The sequence below is a fragment of the Plecotus auritus genome (genome assembly GCF_963455305.1).
Source record: "Plecotus auritus genome assembly, chromosome: 9".
Lineage (NCBI taxonomy): Eukaryota > Metazoa > Chordata > Mammalia > Chiroptera > Vespertilionidae > Plecotus > Plecotus auritus.
The window spans coordinates 151,455,039-151,475,848 of NC_137783.1; the positions used below are offsets into that span (position 1 = coordinate 151,455,039).

At 60.2% G+C, this 20,810-nt stretch overlaps 3 protein-coding genes across 6 annotated transcripts; 1 reads left to right on the plus strand and 2 right to left on the minus strand.

The window, feature by feature from the left end:
* Positions 1-7: 7 nt before the first annotated feature.
* On the minus strand, positions 8-2,680 carry NUDT22 (nudix hydrolase 22). Of its 2 annotated transcripts, none has more exons than XM_080641751.1 (6): positions 2,512-2,680; positions 1,729-2,226; positions 1,291-1,389; positions 721-818; positions 488-581; positions 8-178 (listed from the first exon to the last, which is right to left on the minus strand). In XM_080641751.1, exons 2-6 carry the CDS (start codon positions 2,206-2,208, stop codon positions 77-79), a joined length of 873 nt encoding a protein of 290 aa, XP_080497877.1. In that variant the 5' UTR covers positions 2,209-2,226; positions 2,512-2,680; the 3' UTR covers positions 8-76. The 2 variants fall into 2 exon arrangements, with proteins under 2 accessions (XP_080497877.1, XP_080497878.1); XM_080641752.1 differs by having other exon boundaries at positions 2,430-2,518.
* On the plus strand, positions 2,609-5,167 carry TRPT1 (tRNA phosphotransferase 1). 3 transcript variants are annotated; one of them, XM_080641753.1, is made up of 8 exons: positions 2,609-2,782; positions 2,964-3,044; positions 3,289-3,370; positions 4,059-4,228; positions 4,317-4,491; positions 4,681-4,737; positions 4,812-4,922; positions 5,033-5,167. In XM_080641753.1, exons 2-8 carry the CDS (start codon positions 2,973-2,975, stop codon positions 5,122-5,124), a joined length of 759 nt encoding a protein of 252 aa, XP_080497879.1. In that variant the 5' UTR covers positions 2,609-2,782; positions 2,964-2,972; the 3' UTR covers positions 5,125-5,167. The 3 variants fall into 3 exon arrangements, with proteins under 3 accessions (XP_080497879.1, XP_080497880.1, XP_080497881.1); XM_080641754.1 differs by having other exon boundaries at positions 2,624-2,770; XM_080641755.1 differs by lacking the exon at positions 2,609-2,782 and having other exon boundaries at positions 2,849-3,044.
* On the minus strand, positions 5,109-19,359 carry FERMT3 (FERM domain containing kindlin 3). The gene is made up of 15 exons (XM_080641750.1): positions 19,163-19,359; positions 18,418-18,590; positions 15,723-15,956; positions 15,375-15,494; positions 15,106-15,274; positions 14,796-14,898; positions 8,933-9,040; positions 8,628-8,762; positions 8,273-8,322; positions 8,059-8,183; positions 7,788-7,894; positions 7,457-7,690; positions 6,998-7,122; positions 5,776-5,917; positions 5,109-5,667 (listed from the first exon to the last, which is right to left on the minus strand). The coding sequence occupies exons 2-15, from the start codon at positions 18,575-18,577 to the stop codon at positions 5,488-5,490; spliced, it is 1,992 nt and encodes a 663-aa protein (XP_080497876.1). The 5' UTR covers positions 18,578-18,590; positions 19,163-19,359; the 3' UTR covers positions 5,109-5,487.
* Positions 19,360-20,810: the final 1,451 nt, after the last annotated feature.

A 20,810-nucleotide genomic window follows, 5' to 3' on the forward strand; every position in this document is an offset into this window, starting at 1 on the left:
AACGGAATCCAAGAATAAAGTCCTTTATTGTCCTTCGAGCTAGCTGTGGGGGTAGGGCTGCGGATCCTGGGGCCACTCAGGTGGGGCTTCCCTGGCCCCGGTTGTAGAGGAAGATGGCGCCTTTGGCGGAGGGGCAGAGCTCGGCCCACATTTCAGTCTCCTGCAACCTCCTCACCCTCTGTGGGGAGACAGAGATGCAGACATGTAGCTCTCAGGGCTGTTGCAGGAGCTGTGCCCAGAGTCCCTGAGCCTCAGAGCCCTCGGCACCGTACAGTCCCTACTGAGACATGTCAAGAGGCTGAACAGGTCCCTGGCCCCTCCCTTGGGCTTCGGGCATCCCCAGTGAGGCCTTGTGGCTCTGGAGAAAAGCTCTGAGAGATTTGGGAGCTCCGTCTGACCTCCTCCTGCCCCCACAGACATGCATCACCAGGCCTCTGCAAGTCCCAACCCCAGCTCCTAGTCCAAGCCAGACTTTGCCACCTCGCACCTGTGTCTCCACAAAGATAATTCCCGTGGACTCATGGGCCTCAGGTCCCCCACTCATGTAGTGCTTCCTCACCTGCTCAGAAGTCAGGCTGCACCTGGGTAAGACATGAGGATGGCCCAGTGGGTGCCCAGTCCCAGGAGGGCCCCTGTGGCGCCCCAGCTGCCTCAGCCATGCCCCTCCTCCCACACCACCTGCCCCAGGACCCAGGACCCTGTCCCCCAGAGCTCACTCACTGGACGTAGAACTCGGCACTGGCCCTGCCCGCACTGGTCTCATTGCGTGCGATGCCCAGTAACAGCGGTTGGCTCAGGGTGAGCAGTGGCAGGTTCACCTGGGGCCAGGGTCCCACCTGTCAGTGCTCACTGCCCACAGCCCTGCCCCTCTCCGTGGAGACAGCGCATGCATTACCCTTGTATAGCATTTTACAGTTTGTAGCTCAGCTGCCCAGAATGCTGGATGTTGGATCTTGGGCATGTTCACTTTACAGATGGGAAAACCAGACCAGAGATTAAATAATTTGCCCAGAGCCACCCAAGGAAAATCGATAAATCAGCTTCCAGTTACTTCTCTTTTCAACAAACCTCGGTGGAGTAGGCAAGACCTTTACAGTGTTCACATTGTAAAGAGAAAGAATTTGAGGGGCACAGGAATGAGGGCTAGGCTTCCACTCCACGAGCCAAGTTCTTCCCTCAGCGTCTCATGCCTGCAGACACGCCCACCAGCCCAGACCAAGGTTAATTCTGGCATGTTCTATCTACCACCTCCCTCCCAGCCCCCACCCCGTCCTGGCCACCCTCACTCACCTCATCACTTATCTCCTGGAGGACACTGGAGAAGAGCTCGTGCACCACCAGCTGCCCCGGGAGGTCCTTGTGCAGGGGGCTGTCGCCAGGGCACAGGGCCTGGGAGAGGGGAGGCTCAGCTCCTGCCCCCACCTCTTCCAGCCCTGCCTCCCCCCAGACTCGCCGGCCCCGAGGGCCTGTTGTGTACAGTGGAAGAGTGCTGGTGGTCCCCTGACCCAGGCCCTCCTTTTCCAGATGGACAACCAGAGGGCCCGCTGGGTCCTAGCCCCCCTTCCCTAGCTTCTCACAGGTCTGGGGAAGGGGTCAGCGAGGAGGCTGAGGAGTGGCCTGGAGCAGAGACTTTCACAAGTACCCGGCCAATTCCTCCTCTGAGGGATGAGGAAAACAACGCTGAGCTGTCTGGGTCTTGGTGCCTTTGCACCCAGCCTGGCATCTCACCTGAGGCTCAGGGTGCCCACCAGGCACGTCCACCAGCCCCGGGGCTTCAGCCACCCGCCGAGAGCGGCGCAGGAAGACAAGAAAGTCATCGGCGGTGGCCAGGGCGGCACCCACCCCCAGGGGGTCTGCCAGGTAAGCTTGCTTGTTACCCCAGTCGGCAGCCCCCTGCTGTCGCAGCCAGGCAGCTGAGCTGGCCCAGTTGGTGCCCAGGAAGTCTCGGTAGGAAGTAAGGCCCAGGTGCAGGAGCAGCTGTGGCCCCTGCGAGCCAGCGGGCGCCAGGGACGCCGAGTGCAGGCGGAACTTGGGAGCATCAAACAGCCAGGGCTGGGCCTGGAGCCGGCTCTCCCAGGCAGCAGCGATGGCTTTGTCCCCTCCTGGCAGTGGGCGACGGTCGTAGGCTGGGCTCAGCTCAGCCCGAACTTGATCCTCGGGCAGCCCGCCCGGGGGGCACTGCAGCAGCAGAGACACCTCGGGGTCCATGGTCTGGACAGGGCAGCTCTGGGGACGGTCACAGACAGGCCTGTCACCTTGGGGGACCTAGAGCCACCCACAGACCTACTGAGGACCCCCTCCCCAAGCCCTTTTGCACCCCCCTGGGCAGTCAAGGGTCTTATCATCCAGCAGGCGCCCGAGGCTCCAGCTGCCAGACATCCCAGGGACTCCCGGGCACCCCTACCACCCGTGGCCCTGGGTCCAGTCACCCCCTAATGTCCACGTCTCCCAAACCCAGGGCTCAGGAACCCCTCCCAGGGTGCAGAGGCTCCAGCCTCCAGCGGGACTCACCGCCAATTCAGCCCGCAGTCCCCGCCCCTTTCCCCGAGCGGAAGTGCCCGCCCCTCCTGCCCCGGCTTCTCATTGGCCAGCTTCGGGGCCGGATCCCGCGGTGCGGCCGCTCCGCCTTGGGAGTCAGTGAGCTCTCGCTCGTCGGTCTGACCCTCCCGGATCTTCCGCCCCAGGATCCGGGCTGCCGGCCCCGCCTCCTCGGGTCCGAGCCTGACACGCGAGCCTGGAGCGCGGGGCTCACGTGGCCCCGCGGCTGACAGTGTGACCTTGGGCAAGTCTTGCCTGGGGGGCCTCAGTGTCCTACGTGCACCAGGGGGTTGGGGTGGGAAGTGAATTCCATGCGCTGAATGTCCCCGCGGGTCCCAGCTCTCCCATCCTGAGGCTGTGGCTTTCTGGGCGGGTTGGAGTCATGGGAGGTCCGTAACAGTCCCCACTTGCCACTGCGCCCCCAGGTTTTGGCCATGAACTCTGGAGAGAGGAAGCTGGAAGCAGCAGGGCCCAGAGGTGGAAGGGCTCGCAGACCCCGGGAACAGGTGCGCCCCTCCCACCTCACTCCCCATCCCCACGGTGGAAGGGGGAGGTAAGGGATCTGAGCCCTGGCTCCCTGGGAAATGCCGGTGGGTGGGCCTGGGGGCTGGGGGGTCATACTGTTCTCTGGAGAGCACAGGGACTCCTCTTCCTCTGGTCCCCCCCCCCTGGGGCAGGTCACTCAGAGTTCCCGCGGGCAGCAGGACAGGGTCACCACGGGGACCAGGACCCACCTCTGAACTCTTACAGGACCGAGATGTGCAGCTGTCCAAGGCTCTGTCCTATGCCCTGCGCCATGGGGCCCTGAAGCTGGGGCTTCCCCTGGGGGCTGGTAAGTGAGGGTCTTGGAGGCTGCGGTAGAGAAGGCTCCAGCCCAGGGAGCAGTGGGAGCCTGTCTGACTGCTCTCCCCCAGGGCTCCCTCCACAGCCCCATGGGGATGGCATACAGGCCGCATCCTTCCATTCACAGGGAAGACCCAGAGCCCAATACCATTTCTGGTGCAAACTGGGGGAGGAGCCTCTCTTTTGGCCAGGCCTGTGATCCAAAAACATCTCAAAAGTGGGCGGGTGGGGGGAAGGGTTGGGGGTGCAAATGAGGCTTATTGAGTATCCACTTTGAGTCAAGTACTGTACTAAAAAAGTCACTTTATCTTTTTTTTAATATGTTTTATTGATTTCAGAGAGGAAGGGAGAGAGAGATAGAAACATCCATGATGAGAGAGAATCATTGATCGGCTGCCTCCTGCACGCCCCCCACTGGGGGTCGAGCCTGCAACCTGAGCATGTGCCCTTGACGGGAATTGAACCCAGGACCCTTCAGTCTGCAGGCAGAAGCTCTCTCCACTGAGCCACACCAGCCAGGACAGGGTCACTTTATCTTTGTGACCCAATGAGGCAGATCCTGTTCCCTTGAACCCTGTGATCCCCAGCCCAGGCTGTGCTCTGGTTGTGTGTCTGCCCTGTGAGCTCTGGCTTAAGCCTGAGCAAGTTCAACTCCTGAGCTCCCCATCTGCCCGCAGGCGGCTTCGTGCCCCTGCGCGCCCTCCTGCAGCTGCCCCAGTTCCGCAGCTTCTCAGCGGAAGATGTGCAGCGCGTGGTGGACACCAATGGGAAGCAGCGGTTCGCCCTGCAGCCAGGGGACCCCAGCACCGGCCCTCTCATCCGGGCCAATCAGGGTCACTCCCTGCAGGTGGGGCTAATGGGACAAGTGGGAGAGCCAGGTGGGACCCTTGCCTGTGAGGGGGTCTCACTGCTGTCCATCCCCCCACCCGTGCCAGGTACCTGAGTTGGAGCTGATGCCCCTGGAGACCCCGCAGGACCTGCCCCTGATGCTGGTCCATGGCACATTCTGGCAGCACTGGCCCTCCATCCGGCTCAGGGGCCTGTCCTGCCGCGGAAGGACACACATCCACTTGGCCACAGGACTGCCTGGGGACCCTGGTGTCATCAGTGGTCAGTATCCCCGCCCCCAGCTACTCCCACCCACTCTCCTCCCAGGTCCCTCCAAAAGTCCAAAGCCCCCCCCGATACCCTGTATGCAGCAGCACCCCTTTTCCTCACTGAGTCCAGGACCCCAGCCTGCCCATGTTTGATCACTGCAATCCCAGATGCCCCAGGCCCCAGCTCCAGTTGTCTCCGCAGGCATGCGGCCAAACTGCCAAGTGGCCGTGTTCGTCAATGGGCCCCTGGCCCTGGCAGGTGCGTGTGGGGGTAGCAGGGCTGCCCTGGGCCTTCAGAGAGGGCCTGCGTCACAGCTCTGGCTCTGCCTGCAGACGGAATCCCCTTCTTCCGCTCTGCGAACGGGGTGATCCTGACTCCAGGAAATGCTGATGGCTTCCTGCTTCCCAAGTACTTCAAGGAGGCCCTGCAGCTACGGCCTACCCGTGAGAACCTCCACTCCGCTCTCTTCTTTGTGTCTGAAGCCTGTGTCCTCTGCCAACCCCTGGCTGACTTAGGTTTTCCTTTCCCTAACCAAGTCCTCTCTCTATCTCAGGAAAACCCCTCTCCTTGGCTGGTGATGAAGAGACAGAGTGTCAGAGTGGCCCCCAGCACAGCTCCAGAGGAAGAAGGATGATCCAGCAATAAAATATTTATTATAAAAGGAAATGTAAAAGGAGAAAAACAAAACCCTTCCAGTTTGAAGCCATCAGTTACCATCCTGTGGCTACAGCTGGTCTTCCTGTGGGCTCAGGGACTACCCCTAGGCCAGGGTGCTGCCCTCGGCCACTCAGAGGAGGGAGGGTGGTGCTGCAGAGCTCAGGACCGCCCTCCCCAGCGGGGGCATGGCAGCGTCTGGCCCAGCCGGGTCCCTGGTCTGCACAAAGCCGGTGACAGTGCGAATGTGCCCAGCTCGGTGCGTGGAGAGGGTGTGGGCAGTGAGTCCCAGTGAGTGTGGGCTTAGGAGTGGCCGTGGCGGGTGGTGAGTGGTACAGGGCAGTGAGACGGGCCTCAGAAGGCCTCGTGGCCGCCTGTGAGCTGCAGGAAGAGGTCCTCATCCAGCTCCTCCCCTCGGGCCCGCTCCCGCGTTGACAGGAAAATGTAGCCCCCTATGTACTCGTGCACAATGCGGCAGCTGGCGGACACGCAGCTGAAAGCCACGTTGATGTGTTCGTCAAACTCGATGGCCACCTGCAGGGCGGGCAGTCAGTGGGGCTGCTGGGGGTGGGACAGGGGGCACCCCGGCCCTGCCCTGGCTGGGTCCGGCCCGGCGTCCCCCCTCCCCTCACGCAGGCCCACCTGCCGGATGTCCCAGTTGACATTCCACTGGCGCATGTTGCTGAAGCGCCAGGTCTTGACCACGTCGCCCACGGCCAAGTCGATGCGGATCAGCCGGTTGTTGGCAATGCCCAGGATCTCATCCTTCCTGCTGCCCTTGAACCTGGTCCCCAGGAGGACAGAGTGTGAGCAAGGGCCCCACCCCGCGGCCCAGAGCCTGCCCAGACAGCCCGGTGCAGAGCTCAGGAGTGGGTTGTGCAGGGAAGTCATTGAGGTTCTCTGGGCCTCGAGTTCCTCATCTAGAAAGTGGGCGTTAACCAGTGTAATAATTATAGTAACATCTGGCGGCGCCAGCAAATAGCCTGTGCCAGTGGTTCTCAACCTTCCTAATGCCGTGACCCGTTAATACGGTTCCTCATGTGGTGGTGACCCCCAACCATAAAATTATTTTTGTTGCTAGTTCATAACTAATTTTGCTACTGTTATGAATCGTCATGACCCACAGGTTGAGAACCGCTGCTGTAGAGCCTAAGACCATCGGAAAACACAGATATTTACATGACGATTCATAACAGTAGCATAATTACAGTTATGAAGTAGCAACGAAAATAATTTTATGGTTGGGGGTCACCACAACATGAGGAACTGTATTAAAGGGTCGCGGCATTAGGAAGGTTGAGAACCACTGGTCTATGCCTTTAAATAACTTTCTTTGCCCGGCTGGCGTGGCTCAGTGGTTGAGCTTCAAACTATGAACCAGGAAGTCACAGTTCGATTCCCAGTCAGGGCATATACCCTGGTTTTGGGCTTCATCCCCAGTAGGAGGCGTGCAGGAGGCAGCCGATCAATGATTCTCTCTCATCATTGATGTTTCTCTCTCTCCTCCCTTCTTCTCTGAAATCAATAAAAAATATATTTTTACATAAGTAACTTTGTTGTATCTTCTGTTGCCTCGATCATATCTTCACAGGCTTGGAAAATGGGCAGGGGGGCACCCCCTGTCCCAGCAGCCACGTTGGCCCCGTCCCACAGACCAGCTCCCAGAGGTCGGGAGAGAGAAGGGTCCGGGGCAGAGCCAGGACGGAGTTGGTCTCTATTCTCCTGGCCTGATCTCTCTCTCTCTCTGTTTGCTGTGGGGGTGCAGGATGGGTGGGGCGCACGGGGTGCCCTCAGTAAGCTCTGCCCACAGAGACCAGGAAGGGAGGGGGAGGGGAGGGGGGAGAGGACCGGCTGGGGCTCTTACTTGACTGTGACGTAGGAGATACCAAAGTCAGGTAGGGACTGCCAGGCCTGGATGAAGCGCAGCTGGGCCTCGGACAGGGAGAGTTGGGCCACGTTCTGGTGGGCTTCCAGGATCCGGGGGGTGAGCTGTGGGACCACACTGGTGAGGGGCCCCCAAAGTCCCAGCGGCCCCCTGCCTGTCCCCATCAGCTGAGCTAGGGCAGGGGCAGGGCCCACTGTGGGCCCCCAGAGTGCACCCTCTCACCACTCATCACCTCTGAGCTGAGCCAGGCCCGGAGGTGGACGTGGGCAGCTGGACCGTGCCCCCCTCCTCTGGGAGGGGACCAGCACACTGTCTCAGGGACACGGGGGGGAAGGAATGAGTGAGCACATGGCTTTCCAGGGGAAGCTCTGGAGGTCCAGGGGCCGAGGTGGCCAGGTCAGCGCTGTGGACAGTCCCACCACCCATGCCCTCTGGCACCTGTTTGGCCTTGAACTTGCGCTGGAAGCGGGGGGCAACAAGGCCGTAAGGGTTGAGGCCCTCCGTGGAGGCGTCCGGGCCCTGGGGTTGGCTGCCCGGGCCCCCGCTTCCTGTCCGCTGCAGGCTGAGGAAGGCCAGGATGGCCTGCACCTCGCTGGCGTAGCTGCTGTCCGCCATGGTGCGGCCCTTGGAGGCCAGTCGGCAGCCGGCCATCCAGTGGGCGTACTGCTGCTCCTGGGGAGGCAGGGGCGCTGGTCAGGCCTGGCCCGGCTCTGGGTCAGTCCCTGCCCCGCGCCCGCCTCAGCCGGCCCCGGGCCCTGCCAGCCCTCACATCCTGGCACCGCAGGTAGAGCTCGCTCATGCCCTCGGGGGAGGGCACCAGGAGTTTGATGCAGAATTTCTGGCCGGAGACGTTGACATCAGGGACCACCTCACAGCCTGGAGGGAGAAGAGGGGCGGGTTAGAGGCCGGAGGGGGGACCCCGGCCGGAGAGGCGCCGGCGCCGATGCCAGAGGCACAGCGGCCTGAGCACAGGCGTCCTCCCGGCCCTCGGCCCTCGGAGGAAGCGGGCGATGCATCCCCCTGGCCAGCCCCTCGCTCACCCTTGAGGTTGAGCTGCTGAATGGGGTCCCCCGGGGCTTCGTCCTGGCTCTTGTAGTAGGACAGCGTGGTCTCCTTAAACACCACCCAGTGCTGGCGGTACCCTTTCAGGGTCAGCTTCCGGGGCCTGAGGGAGAGGCGGGAGGTCACAGGCCACCTTCCTCCTCTTTGCACACGCCCCCCCCCCCAGGGCTGCCAACTCCGCCCCCCACTCACCGCAAGATGCGCAGATGGTCCTTCAGTTCCGGGATGGCGGTGAGGCTGTCCTGGGGAGGAGAGGGGTCAGAGGGCCTGGCTCGGGCTTGACCCTGACCCAGCCATGGGCAAACTATGGCCCGCGGGCCGGATCCGGCCCGTTCGGCTGTTCTATCCGGCCTGCGGAGCCGAAAGAGCGGAGGGTTCTCTTGCTCTCCCCTCCGCTCCTTTACTTTGAATTTATATTAGTTCACACAAACACTCCATCCATGCTTTTGTTCCGGCCCTCCGGTCCAGTTTAAGAACCCATGGTGGCCCTCGAGTCAAAAAGTTTGCCCACCCCTGCACCCCGCCCGCTGACCGAGCCCCTCCTCACCAGCACATCGGCGCGCGCCGAGCCCTCCAGCTTCACCTCCAGGTTGCTCAGGGCTGCATCCAGGTCGTCCAGCCCCGGGTCCGCGCCCGCAGGCTCGCTCACCTCCCCGCTCTGCGACAGCTTGTTGATGTGGTACTGGGTGGGCACATGGCCAGGCGGGCTCAGGGGGCAGCCCACTCACCCAACCCGGCCCTGAGCGGGGCTTCCCTGGAGATGGGGCCCCACTCTGGAGGACCCTTCCTGCCCCGGGCCTGCCCGGCACCCCTGCCCGCCCCCCGCCCCCCCGGGCCCCGGCCGCCTGGCACCTGCAGGGCTGCGAACACCATCATCTCCTCCTCGGTGCAGTCAATCTCCTCCAGCAGCAGGTCCCACCGCGCCTGCTCGTACAGCTGGGTCAGCCGCACCGGGTCTGTCTGCAGCCACGGGCGGGGGGGGGGGGGTACAGGGGGGCTGGGTTGGTCAGGTGTCAAGTGCCCTGAGCACCCTGTGCCCAGCCCCTGGGAGCCTCAGCCCTCGGCCCTGCCCTGGGTGCTGTGGCAGCTCGTTGAGCGGCCCCACGTGGGCAGCCGATCCCACCCCAGCCTTACAGCCTGCCTGCCCCATCGGCCCGGGTTACTGGCACCTTTTCCCTCGCAGCTTTTTTGTACGGATGTCTGTTGTGCACCCCACATGCTGCTGAGGGCAGAAGGGGGACCGGGTAAACCAATCAATAAATAGGTGAAGTGATCCAAGAGCGTGATAAAAGCTATAACAAAACAGCTGCAAAAAAAAAAAAAAGAAAGAAAGAAAGAAAGAAAGAAAGAAAGAAAGAAAGAAAGAAAAGAAAACAGCTGCCAAGGGTTGGCTCAGTCATGCCCCCGGTGGGAGGTGTGCAAGAGGCAGCTGATCAATGTTTCTCATTGATGTTCCTCTCTCTCTCTCTCTCTCTCTCTCTCTCTCTCTCTCTCTCTCTCCCTCTCCCTCTCCCTCTTCCTGCCTTTCTCTCTACAAAATAAATAAAAACATTAAAAAATATGTTAAGCCCTAACCGGTTTGGCTCAGTGGATAGAGCGTCGGCCTGCGGACTGGAAGGTCCCGGGTTCGATTCCGGTCAAGGGCACGTAACTTGGTTGCGGGCACATCCCCAGTAGGGGGCGTGCAGGAGGCAGCTGGTCGATGTTTCTCTCTCATTGATGTTTCTAACTCTCTATTCCTCTCCCTTCCTCTCTGTAAAAAATCAATAAAATATATTTTAAAAAAAAATAAAAAAGATGTTGATTGTACAAGAAATATAAATCAGCCGAAACCGGTTTGGCTCAGTGGACAGAGCGTCGGCCTGCGGACTGAAGGGTCCCGGGTTCGATTCTGGTCAAGGGCATGTACCTTGGTTGCGGGCACATCTCCAGTGGGAGGTGTGCGGGAGGCAGCTGATCGATGTTTCTCTCTCATCTATGTTTCTAGCTCTCTATCCCTCTCCCTTCCTCTCTGTAAAATATCAATTAAAAAAAAAAGAAATATAAATCAGAGTATATTAAAATTAGGAACTTTACCAAAATAAGCCATTAATGTGCTTGCTTTGGCAGCACATATATAAAATTAACCATTAAGAGAATGAAAAGGCAAAGCACAGAGTGGAAAAATATATTCACAACATATTTATCTGACAAGGTGCTCATATACCAAATACACAAAGATCTACAAGCAGTATGAAAAGGACAGGCAGCCGAAACCGGTTTGGCTCAGTGGATAGAGGGTCGGCCTGCGGACTGAAGGGTCCCAGGTTCGATTCCGGTCAAGGGCATGTACCTTGGTTGCGGGCACATCCCCAGTAGGGGGCGTGCAGGAGGCAGCTGATCGATGTTTCTCTCTCATTGATGTTTCTAACTCTCTATCCCTCTCCCTTCCTCTCTGTAAAAAATCAATAAAATATATTTTTAAAAAAATGATCGATGTTTCTAGCTCTCTATCCCTCTCCCTTCCTCTCTGTAAAATATCAATAAAATATATTTAAAAAAAAAAAAAAAAGGACAGGCAAGTCAATATAAAAATTGGGGGGGAAAAACTTGAACAGAAACTTCACAGAAGAGGATTTCCAAGTGGCTAATAGCCAAATGAAAAAGGGCTCAGCTTGACTAGTCCTCAGGGAAATGTAAATTAAAGCCACATAAATAGCACATCACTGGTTGTTTGGGGTCAGGTGTGGGGGGAGGAATGGCTACTGGTGGGCACTAGAGAACCTTCTGGGGTGACGGAAATGTGCTAAAATTGGACTGTGGTGACAGTTGCACAACTGTATACATTTACTATACAAACTGAATGCTTACAATGAGTGCCTTTTATGGTATGTGAATTATATCTCAGTAAAGCTGTTTTTAAAAAAACATGTAAATAAAAAACAATACGAGGAACCTTTACACACCTACCAGAATGGCCACAGTGAAGAAGATGGGAAACGCCACGCGCGGGTGAGGCTGTGGAACTTCCCTGCTGAGGGGTGTCAGCTGGTACAACCACTTTGGAAAGCTGTCTCACAGTTACCTACCACAGTGTCTGCCCTGGGACCAAGCAATTCCGCTCTGGGTGCAAGCCCTGCAGAAATGTGTATCTGGCCCTGGCCGGGGAGCTCAGTTGGTTAGAGCATCGTCCTGATCCACCAAGGTTGCAGGTTCAATCCCCGGTCAGGGCTCATACAAGAGGCTACCAATGAATGCATCAATAAGTGGCACAATTCCCTCTCTCTCTAAAATCAATCAATATATAACTTTTTTTAAAGAGTTAACTTCCCCATTTCTTAAAGAAATGTGTACCTATGTTCACCAAAAGACATATGAAATGTCATAGCATCCGTGTTCTTTTTTTAAAAATATACTTTTATTGATGTCAGAGAGGAAGGGAGAGGGAGACAGAAACAATGATGAGACAGAATCATTGATCGGCTGCCTCCTGCACGCCCCCTGCTGGGGATCGAGCCCGCAACCCAGGCATGTGCCCTTGACCAGAATCAAACTGGGGACCCTTCAGTCTGCAGGCTGACGCTCTATCCACCGAGCCAAACCAGCTAAAGCTGTTGTTGTTTTACAAACCTACCAGGACTATTTAACTCTTTAAGCCATCATATATTACGTTAACAAAAACTTAATTTAAAACACACACAGAAAGAACAACAAAAACCAAGTGGATTTTAGATATCAGGCAACAGACCACATGGAACAGCAATCCCTGAAAAGGGGAAACAAGGTGACTCCGACGATCGCCCCCCCCCACCCCCCCCCCCCCCCCCCCCCGACCTCACCTCCTGGAGAGAGTTTCTAGGCTGCGGCTCGGGGAGGAGGACCCCACACGCAGCTCAGCGTCACCCCTGAGTTGAGGAGCCATAGCTGAGAACTGAGGAGCGTATGTGTGTGAGGAAATGACCCGCGGCTGGTGGAAGAAACCTCTGGAAGCAGCAGGTGGAACATTTGCGAGCCCCACGCAGGGCGGGCACATCCCCATTCCTAACAGCCAGGGCGGAGAACGCGGCATCCATGGCTCGGCAGATACTCAGAGGCCGTTCCCTTTGCGGGGGTAAGTTAGCCCTGGCTCGCCCTAACTGGTTTGGCTCAGTGGATAGAGCGTCGGCCTGGGGACTGAAGGGTCCCAGGTTCGATTCCGGTCAAGGGCTTGTACCTTGGTTGCGGGCACATCCCCAGTAGGAGGTGTGCAGGAGGCAGCTGATGGATGTTTCTCTCTCATCGATGTTTCTAGCTCTCTAACCCTCTCCCTTCCTCTCTGTAAAAAATCAATAAAATATATAAAAAAAAAAAAGTTAGCTCTGGCTTGAAGGCTGCTCTGGTCCTGTCATTAATATTCAAGCCTTGGAAGGGTCAAACTGCTTCCAGACATCTTAACTTCTTCCCCAAACAAGTTGTATAAATACTTAAAGGGCTGCCCTGTTGGCTCACTGGATAGCGCGCCGGGGCGAGGAAATGTTCGAACGTGGATCGTGATGGCGGCACAACTCCGTGAACAGACTGAAAGCCATTGACTTGTACACTTCAAATGGACAAGTGATATGACATGTGTGAGTGATTTCTCAGTGGGCCCCATCCTCACAATCACAGCAACAAGTCTGACAGGGGGTGTGGGCTTTGGCATGTGGAGAAGGGAGGTGTGCGATGCCAGGAGGGAAGGGAAGTACCCTGCTGTGAGGTTCTCAGACCCTGTGAGAAGCGGTACTATTACTAGATGGTAATAGCTGATGTGTGCTAGTCCCAGCTGGTGTGGCTCAGTGGAGAGAGCCTTGGCCTGCAGACTGAAGGGTCCCGGGTTTGATTCTGGTCCAGGGCACATACCCGGGTTGTGGGCTTGATCCCCAGTGTGGGGCCTGCAGGAGGCAGCTGATCCATGATTCTCTCTCATCATCGATGTTTCTACCTCTCTCTCCCTTTCCCTTCCTCTCTACAATCAATAAAATTTTTTAAAAATATTTTTTATTGATTTCAGAGAGGAAGGGAGAGGGGGAGAGAGATAGAAATATCAATGATGAGAGAGACCCATGGATTGGTTGCCTCCTGCACACCCCACACTGGGGATCGAGCCCACAACCCAGGCATGTACCCTGATTGGGAATTGAACCCAGGACCTCTTGGTCCATGGGACAATGCTCAATCCACTGAGCCACCACAGCTGGGCAAAAATATTTTTTAAATATGGTATCTGTGCTATAATCCCTAAAGCAATGGCTGAAAGAAAAAAAAAAGCATAGCTAATCAGCTAATATAATAGAGATAAAGTGGGATATAAAATTACTCAGTCCAAGAGGGCGGGAAAGGCCAGAGAAGGGGACAAGCAAGTCCCCAGGGGCGGAAGGGGCTGGGGGAAAGGAGGTGGTGAGGGTGGAAGGGACTGGGTGGGGGAGGGGCTGGGGAGGGGGGGAGGGTCATGGAGGTCGCGGTGGGCAGGGCCAGATCAGGCTGGGCCTCAGGGAATGGCAGCTGGGACCAGAGGCAGCCGCAGCAGCCTTTGGCCGGTCCCAGGTCCCAGGCGTGACGTGACCTAATGAGTGTTGGCCAGGGTTCAATCCTGAGCTGCGAGGAGGTGGGAGGCCCTGGGAGGCCGGAGAGGCTGATGGCTGGACAAAGAGACAGGAGAAGAGCGCGTGGCTTGGGTTTCAGTCCGAGGGAGGGTCAGCAGGACACCTTGAGGGACGGTGGGAGGGGAGGGAGGGACCCAGCATCGTAAGGGGTGGAAGAGGCACAGCACCAGAGTCGGCTGCCCGCAGGGGCCGGAGGGGCCTGTTCAGGTACCTGAGCGGAGGTGGCCACTTGGACACGTGAGTCTACAGCTTGGGGGAGAGATGTCTGGGCTGGAGATTATAAAGGGGGGGTGGCTATAAAGAGCACGCAGATGATACTTAGATCCATAAGAGTGGGGATTCCTGGGAGAAGGGGTGGAGAGGGGGAGGCAGGGATGGAGCCCGGGGCTCACCACCTCCCAGCGGCCACGGAGGAGGGACGGGTCGCTGAGGAGCCAGCAGGGCAGTGAGAGACACGGCGCGTGGGGGTCACGAGTGGCTGAGAAACACATGGGCAGGAGGTGAGCAGCGGACCGACAGACAGACAGACAGACAGACAGACAGACAGACAGACAGACAGAGGCAGGCCACCTCGGCAGGCGTGCTCTCCAGAGAGGAGGGGGCAGACACCAGGACAGGTTTGGCTGAGGAGAAGGGGACCAGCGAGCACCCAGGAAAGGCTGGGAAACAGGAGACAGGATTCCGGGGAGAAGGGACACGCAACCCCAAGGCTCTGCAGGCAGTGGCCGTGGTTAGAAGTTCCTCAGTGAAGGGGACAGAGAAGTGGGCGGAGGGGGTGCCTGGGGGCCTCCGAGCGGGACGCATGGCGCCTGGGGTGGCCAGTGGCGCCAGGAGGCCGGGAGGGAGACAGGCACCCTGGCCCGGCCGCAGCGCTGCCTCCTCCAGGAGGCCTTCCCGAGCCCAAGCAGGCTTCCCAGGCGCACGCACCACTGTCTACACGGATGTGGGGTCACTATCTCCCCGACGCCCTCAGCATCCGCCCAGGCCCAGAGTTCATGAACGGGTGATGGATGGACAAATGGACAGAGACACAGACCCTGACAAGCCTCTGAGACCCCTGAACCCAGGTCCCCAGGTCTCACGGACCCAGCCCCCGCTCCCCAGCCCCGGCCCACCTTGGGGTCCAGGTCGAAGAAGCTGTAGTACTTGAAGCGCAGCCAGAGCGTGTCCCCGGCCTTGATGCCCTGCTGCATGAGGCACCTCGACGAGTCCAGCCACCTGGCGGCAAGGCAGGGGTCAGGGCTGAGCCCCGACAGCACTGGGGCGGGTGGGGGCTGGGCGGGGTGCTGGGGGCGAGCGCACACACATAGGAAAGGCCTGGAAACAGGAGGCCTGGATCTGGGGTGAGCAGGACAGAGGGTGTGAGCCCTGGGAGCGGGGGGCACCACAGGGACGTGGCCCAGGAGCAGCGGGCAGGCAGGGCACCTGCTGTGCAGCTGGGTCTTGTCCAGCAGGGAGCTGGGCCGAGGCAGGCGCTGCAGCAGGAGGGGGTCGGGCGGCGGCTGAGGCCGGCTCAGCATGTGGTAGCAGGCCTCCGTCTGGGCGCTGTCTGAGAAGTGGGCTGGCATCCCTCGGAACAACGCAGGTGCCATGCCTGGAGGGCAGGTGGGGGTCAACCAGGCCCGGCCCCCCATCCTGGGCCTCCTGGGCCTGCTCCCTGCCCCCCGGCCCTGACCCACCCAGTCAGTGCTCACCCCCAGCCAGGACGACCTTGGTCAAGTCATACACCTCCTCCTCCGGCTCCTTTTCCTTCTTCTTCTTCTCCTTCTTCTCAGGGGCCCGGAGCAGAGACAGCTCTTCAGGGTGCCGGATACCTGCGGGAGCTGGGGCCTCAGCGGGGAGCAGGGCCCGCCCCGTGGCCTCCTGCCCCTCTCCCCACATGGGCACTTTGGGGCAGGCCAGCCCTGCAGACAGGATGGGGACCAGAGTGGCAAGGACAACATGAAGAGGCTGGGCCTGTAAAGGGAGGGGACCAGCCCCTTGCAGGACCCTTGCAGGGGGACGGGCTGGGTGTGGGGGGGGGGGGGGCACCGGAGACTCACTGAGGAGGCGGCAGATGGCAGCCACAGCCTGGAAGAGGGGCTGGGAGAAGCTGGCTCGCAGGCGCAGAGCTCGGCGATTGGGCAGCCGCAGGAGGATGGGCCGGTGCTGGGGCCCGAAGAAGAGGCGGGCGTCGGCCAGGATCCCGTACTTATCCAGCGTCCAGTGCGTCTGCAGCAGCCACTGCCTTTTCTGCTCCCACCAAATGGCGTGGTCTGACCAGTCCTGCTTGCGATCTGCGGCCCGGGAAGCAGGGGCGGGTGCACGTCAGCCTGGAGGGCCTGCCCCAGCGCTGGGCACGGCCTGGCATTCAGAGGCCTGAGGCGATGTGCCCCCCAGCCCAGGCCCAGGCGATGTGCACCCCCAGCCCAGGCCCAGGCGATGTGCCCCCCCAGCCCAGGCCCAGGAGATGTGCACCCCCAGCCCAGGCCCAGGCGATGTGCCCCCCCAGCCCAGGCCCAGGCGATGTGCCCCCCCAGCCCAGGCCCAGGCGATGTGCCCCCCCAGCCCAGGCCCAGGCGATGTGCCCCCCCAGCCCAGGCCCAGGCGATGTGCCCCCCCAGCCCAGGCCCAGGCGATGTGCCCCCCCAGCCCAGGCCCAGGCGATGTGCACCCCCAGCCCAGGCCCAGGCGATGTGCCCCCCCCCAGCCCAGCCCAGGCGATGTGCCCCCCCAGCCCAGGCCCAGGCGATGTGCACCCCCAGCCCAGGCCCAGGCGATGTGCACCCCCAGCCCAGGCCCAGGTGATGTGCCCCCCCAGCCCAGGCCCAGGGCAGGGCCAGGCTCTGGGTCTAGGAATGGGGTGACTAGTCCCGCCCCCAAGGCACTCAGCTTAACCTCAGCCTGTCTGACACGGACAGATGGGGGGCCTCTCCTCACCCCCAGAGGCTGTGCCACTCCTGGGGGCTGATGACAAAGATTCTCCTGTGCGGCCCGGGCCCCCTCCCTCTCACCTTCAGACACCACACTTCATCCATGTCAGTCCCACCTCCACGACCCGCCCTCCTGTCTGTCCTCAGTGCCAGTGCCGACCACACAGGGGGCTGGCTCCCTGCCTCCGCCCCCGCCCCCGCCCCCCCCCCCCAGGGGCCTGCCTAACGTCAGCGCTCGCCCCACAGTCCCTTGCCTGGTAGCCTCCATCTCCACAGCCTGTGGCGCTCCAGGAGGCCCCGCCTGGCCCAGGCGCCCTGACCTCGCTGGCCTCCCTCCTCCCTGCTGGGCCCTCTCAGGACGCAGGCGGCGGCTTCTCCTGTGAGCCCCTCCCAGGCTGGGTGCGACCCCCCTGGCCCAGGCCCCCCGCTGGCTCCTGTGACCCCCTCCCAGGCTGGGTGCGACCCCCCCTGGCCCAGGCCCCCCGCTGGCTCCTGTGAGCCCCTCCCAGGCTGGGTGCGACCCCCCGCCCCTGGCCCAGGCCCCCCCGCTGGCTCCTGTGAGCCTGGCACTCAGGAGGCCCGGGGCTGGCGTGGGCCCAGCTCAGCGGAGCGCGAGGAGTGTGTGAGGCACTAGGCCGTGGTCGGCAAACTGCGGCTCGCGAGCCACATGCGGCTCTTTGGCCCCTTGAGTGTGGCTCTTCCACAAAATACCTCGGCCTGGGCGAGTCTATTTTGAAGAAGTGGCGTTAGAAGAAGTTTAAGTTTAAAAAATCTGGCTCTCCAAAGAAATGTCAATCGTTGTGCTGTTGCTATTTGGCTCTGTGGACTAAGGAGTTTGCCGACCACTGGGCTAGGGGATGAGGGGGACAGGAGGGTGGGCACAAAGTCCCCATTGCAGGGGCTCGGAGGGGCCTGCCGGGGAGCCCTGCAGGGGGAGGAGTGGCTTCCGTCTGTCTGTCTCCCTGTTTAGCGTGGGCTCTGCCCTGAGGCCTTCAAGCCTCCACTGCTCAGCCCTGGCTCGCCCCGCCATGCCTGTGGCCTTCTCCTGGGGGACCCCCTGTTCCCAGCTTTTGCTTCCACAGCCTCCTTGGGCCCTGCCTTCTGGAAGCGCCCTCACCACCTCAGCCTTTGGGCCGAGCTGTCCTGGGGCCCGGCCTGTCCCGCTGACCTCCCTCCCAGGAGGCACGTGGTGGGCTGGCTGGGTCTGAAGAGGCCCAGGCGCCCCTCCCGCAGGCCACACGGCCCCGGCTGGGCGCTCACGGCCCGCTGTCCAGCTCCGGCTATCGCTATCGGGGTGTGCCTCCCGCCCTCCAGGAAGGGGCAGTGCGCACCCCAGCAGGGAAAGGTGATGGGATGTCACTGCCCTGCTCCTTTCGATGGCTGATACCACAGGCTGCTCTGCTGTAACTTCCTGTGGGGGCAGGGCCTTCCCACCCAGGCTGGGCCGTCACCAGCCTGTGAGGGCTTCCGCCTGGGGAGGAGGGGTGGGAGCAGAGCCGGGCCGGGTCTCCCCCAGACCCCCAGTGTGACCCTCCCTCAGCCCAGGCGAGGCCCCTTCTGGCCCTAGAAGTGGAGGAATGGAGGACTGTGACCGGGCCTGCTCCTTGGGGGCTTAGAACCGGCTGGAGTGGGAGGGAGCGAGGGAGGGAGGGAAGACAGTGGGAGAGGGGAAGTGGGGGAAATGTCTTTTTTGGAACCAAATGATTAAGCTGCTGCCTGAGTCACGGTGACACTGTTATCTGTGGAGGGCTGCGCAGCGGGGACGTGCCAGGGGACGCAGGGAGTCACCCGCGGCGCTGAGGGCAGTGCGGGGCCGGGCACTCACTGATCTCCTCCACGATCTTCAGGAGCACCCCGCCGATGTGCGACTCCCCCGTGACCCGGAGGGTGACCGACTCAGCCTCGGGATCCTCCTCTCCCACAAACACCCGCAGCTCCCAGGACGAGTCGATGTAGTCCCCGGTGGCCGTCTTCATGCCCGCCATGGCTGCGGTGGCTCTGCAGTGGGTGGGGAGGAAGCAAAGTGGGCAAGGCGCTGGGCCTGGTAGCTGCCTGGGTCCAAGTTGAAGAGGCCCCACGGTGCCCCGGGCAGGTGTGGGGGGGCGGGCAGAGCAAACCCGCAGGCCAGTGCACCACGGCAGCAGCGGGACACGGAGTGCTGAGTTGTTCCAGGCAAACCTCAGACCTTCTCCTCATCACCATGGTTACTGTAAGGCCCCTCGGAGCCCATGTTGTTCAACCCACTCCCATCTTACAGATGGGAAGATTGAGGCCCAGTAAAGAGTAAGAAGGGGCTCACTGAAGAGCACCCCGCTTGGTGGCAGAGCTGCGCACAACCTCCATTTGCCTTCCCAGTTCACACCTCACCCCAAGCCCACACTGGCACGCTGCCACCCTGACATGGTTATGACCCAGGTCCGAGAATAATTCCAGCCCTGGCCCGAAGGTGAGATCCGAACATCGCAGCCCAGCGAGGCCTCTCTAGGGCAGTGGGAAGTGCGGGCTGCCGCCTGGAGAAGGCCGTGGGGCCGGGGCTGGAGGAGGGTGGGGAGGAGAAGGGCCCATCTTACCTTGCCTGCAAGGGGCTGGGGCTGCAGGCGGAGGGTTGGAGTGTGAGCCAGTCCTGGCCTCAGCCGAACACCTGCCGACGACTGGGTGCCTCCTTCTCCTGCGCTTTCTCTTTGGAGCTTCCTTCAGAGGGCAGCCCTGGCCTCTCAAGCAGGGCGGGCTCAGCCCCTCCCCAGGGCGGGCTGGTGGCTCCGGGTTCAGGAAGCAAACTGCCAGCCACTGCTGAGGGCTACAGGGTGGCCCCGCCTTGGTTCCCAGTGAGCACAGGAAGCCAGGGAGGAGGGAGGCTGGTGGCCCCAACGCCACAAAAGGGTCCCCTCACGGGGAGGGTTGCTCAGTTCAAGAGAAACCATCAATTTGTGCTCATGGCTAGGCCCCCTGTTGGAAGGGCCCCAGCTGGTCCTGCCTGCCAGGGGCTGGGGCTGCAGGTGGAGGGTTGGGGTGCGAGCCAGTCCTGGCCTCCGCCCGAACACCTGCAGGCTGCTGGGTGCCCCTTCTCCACCCCTTTCTCTTTGGCGCTTCCTTCAGAGGGCAGCCGTCAGGGGGTGGGTGCCTGTGGGCTATGAAACACCACCGATGCCAAGGAGAGCCATGGAATGGAAAGGACTGGATCCAGGTTTAGGACCTGGCAGGTCCAGTCAGCTCAAGGCCCAACGGCCCTTATCCCCACAAGGACATTTGAAGAAGGCCTGAGGGAAAACAACTTCCTCAAGTCTTTCCTGTCCCCCATAAGGGCCTCTGTTTCCAAACTTGTCCATCTTAGAGCTGCCCTGGGAAACAGCTGAACAGAACTGGCCCGTCATTCACAACCTCCCTGCCCAGGTGCTCCCCTCCTACCCCAGTACCCGGAGGCTCCCTCCTGTCAAGCTCCTCCTCAAAGGTGATCTCAGGGTCCCTGCAGCCCAACCTCTTCCCGCCCAGCCCTGCACTGGGATGGGCGCTTTGGGAGAGCTGGGCTGTGTTGCACCCCTTCCCGATTTAGGGCTGGAGGAAGCTGAACCTGCAGAGTAGCACCAAAGATGCAGAATCCCTGTGGATAGGCTTTCTAAGCTGCCACCCAGGTGGGGAGGGGCCGCGGGGACTCCCAGGGGAAAGCCAATTTATGCAAAGTCAAGGCAGCAGGAAGTACAGCCAGCTGCTGGCCTCAGCGGTTCCTAGCCCAGAAAGCTACTCTTGGAGCAAAAGAGGAAGTTTTACTCCTGCCCCAGAAGCAGTCCCAGTCCAAGAGGGTTTTAGAAATAGTTTGTGTGACCATGGACAAGTGTAACCAAAACCTACTACTTTAAGCCCAGTTGAGAGCAGTGAGTTATTTTTTTAAAAATATATTTTATTGATTTTTCACAGAGAGGAAAGGAGAGGGACAGAGAGCCAGAAACATCGATGAGAGAGAAACATCGATCAGCTGCCTCCTGCACACCCCCCACTGGGGATGTGCCCGCAACCAAGGTACATGCCCTTGACCGGAATCGAACCTGGGACCTTCCAGTCCACAGGCTGATGCCCTATCCAATGAGCCAAACCAGCCAGGGCAAGTTATTTTTTTAAATTTATTTTTATTGATTTCAGAGAGGAAGGGAGAGAGCTGGAAACATCTATGATAAGAGAGAATCTTTGATCGGCTGCCTTCTGCACACCACTCCCCCTACTGGG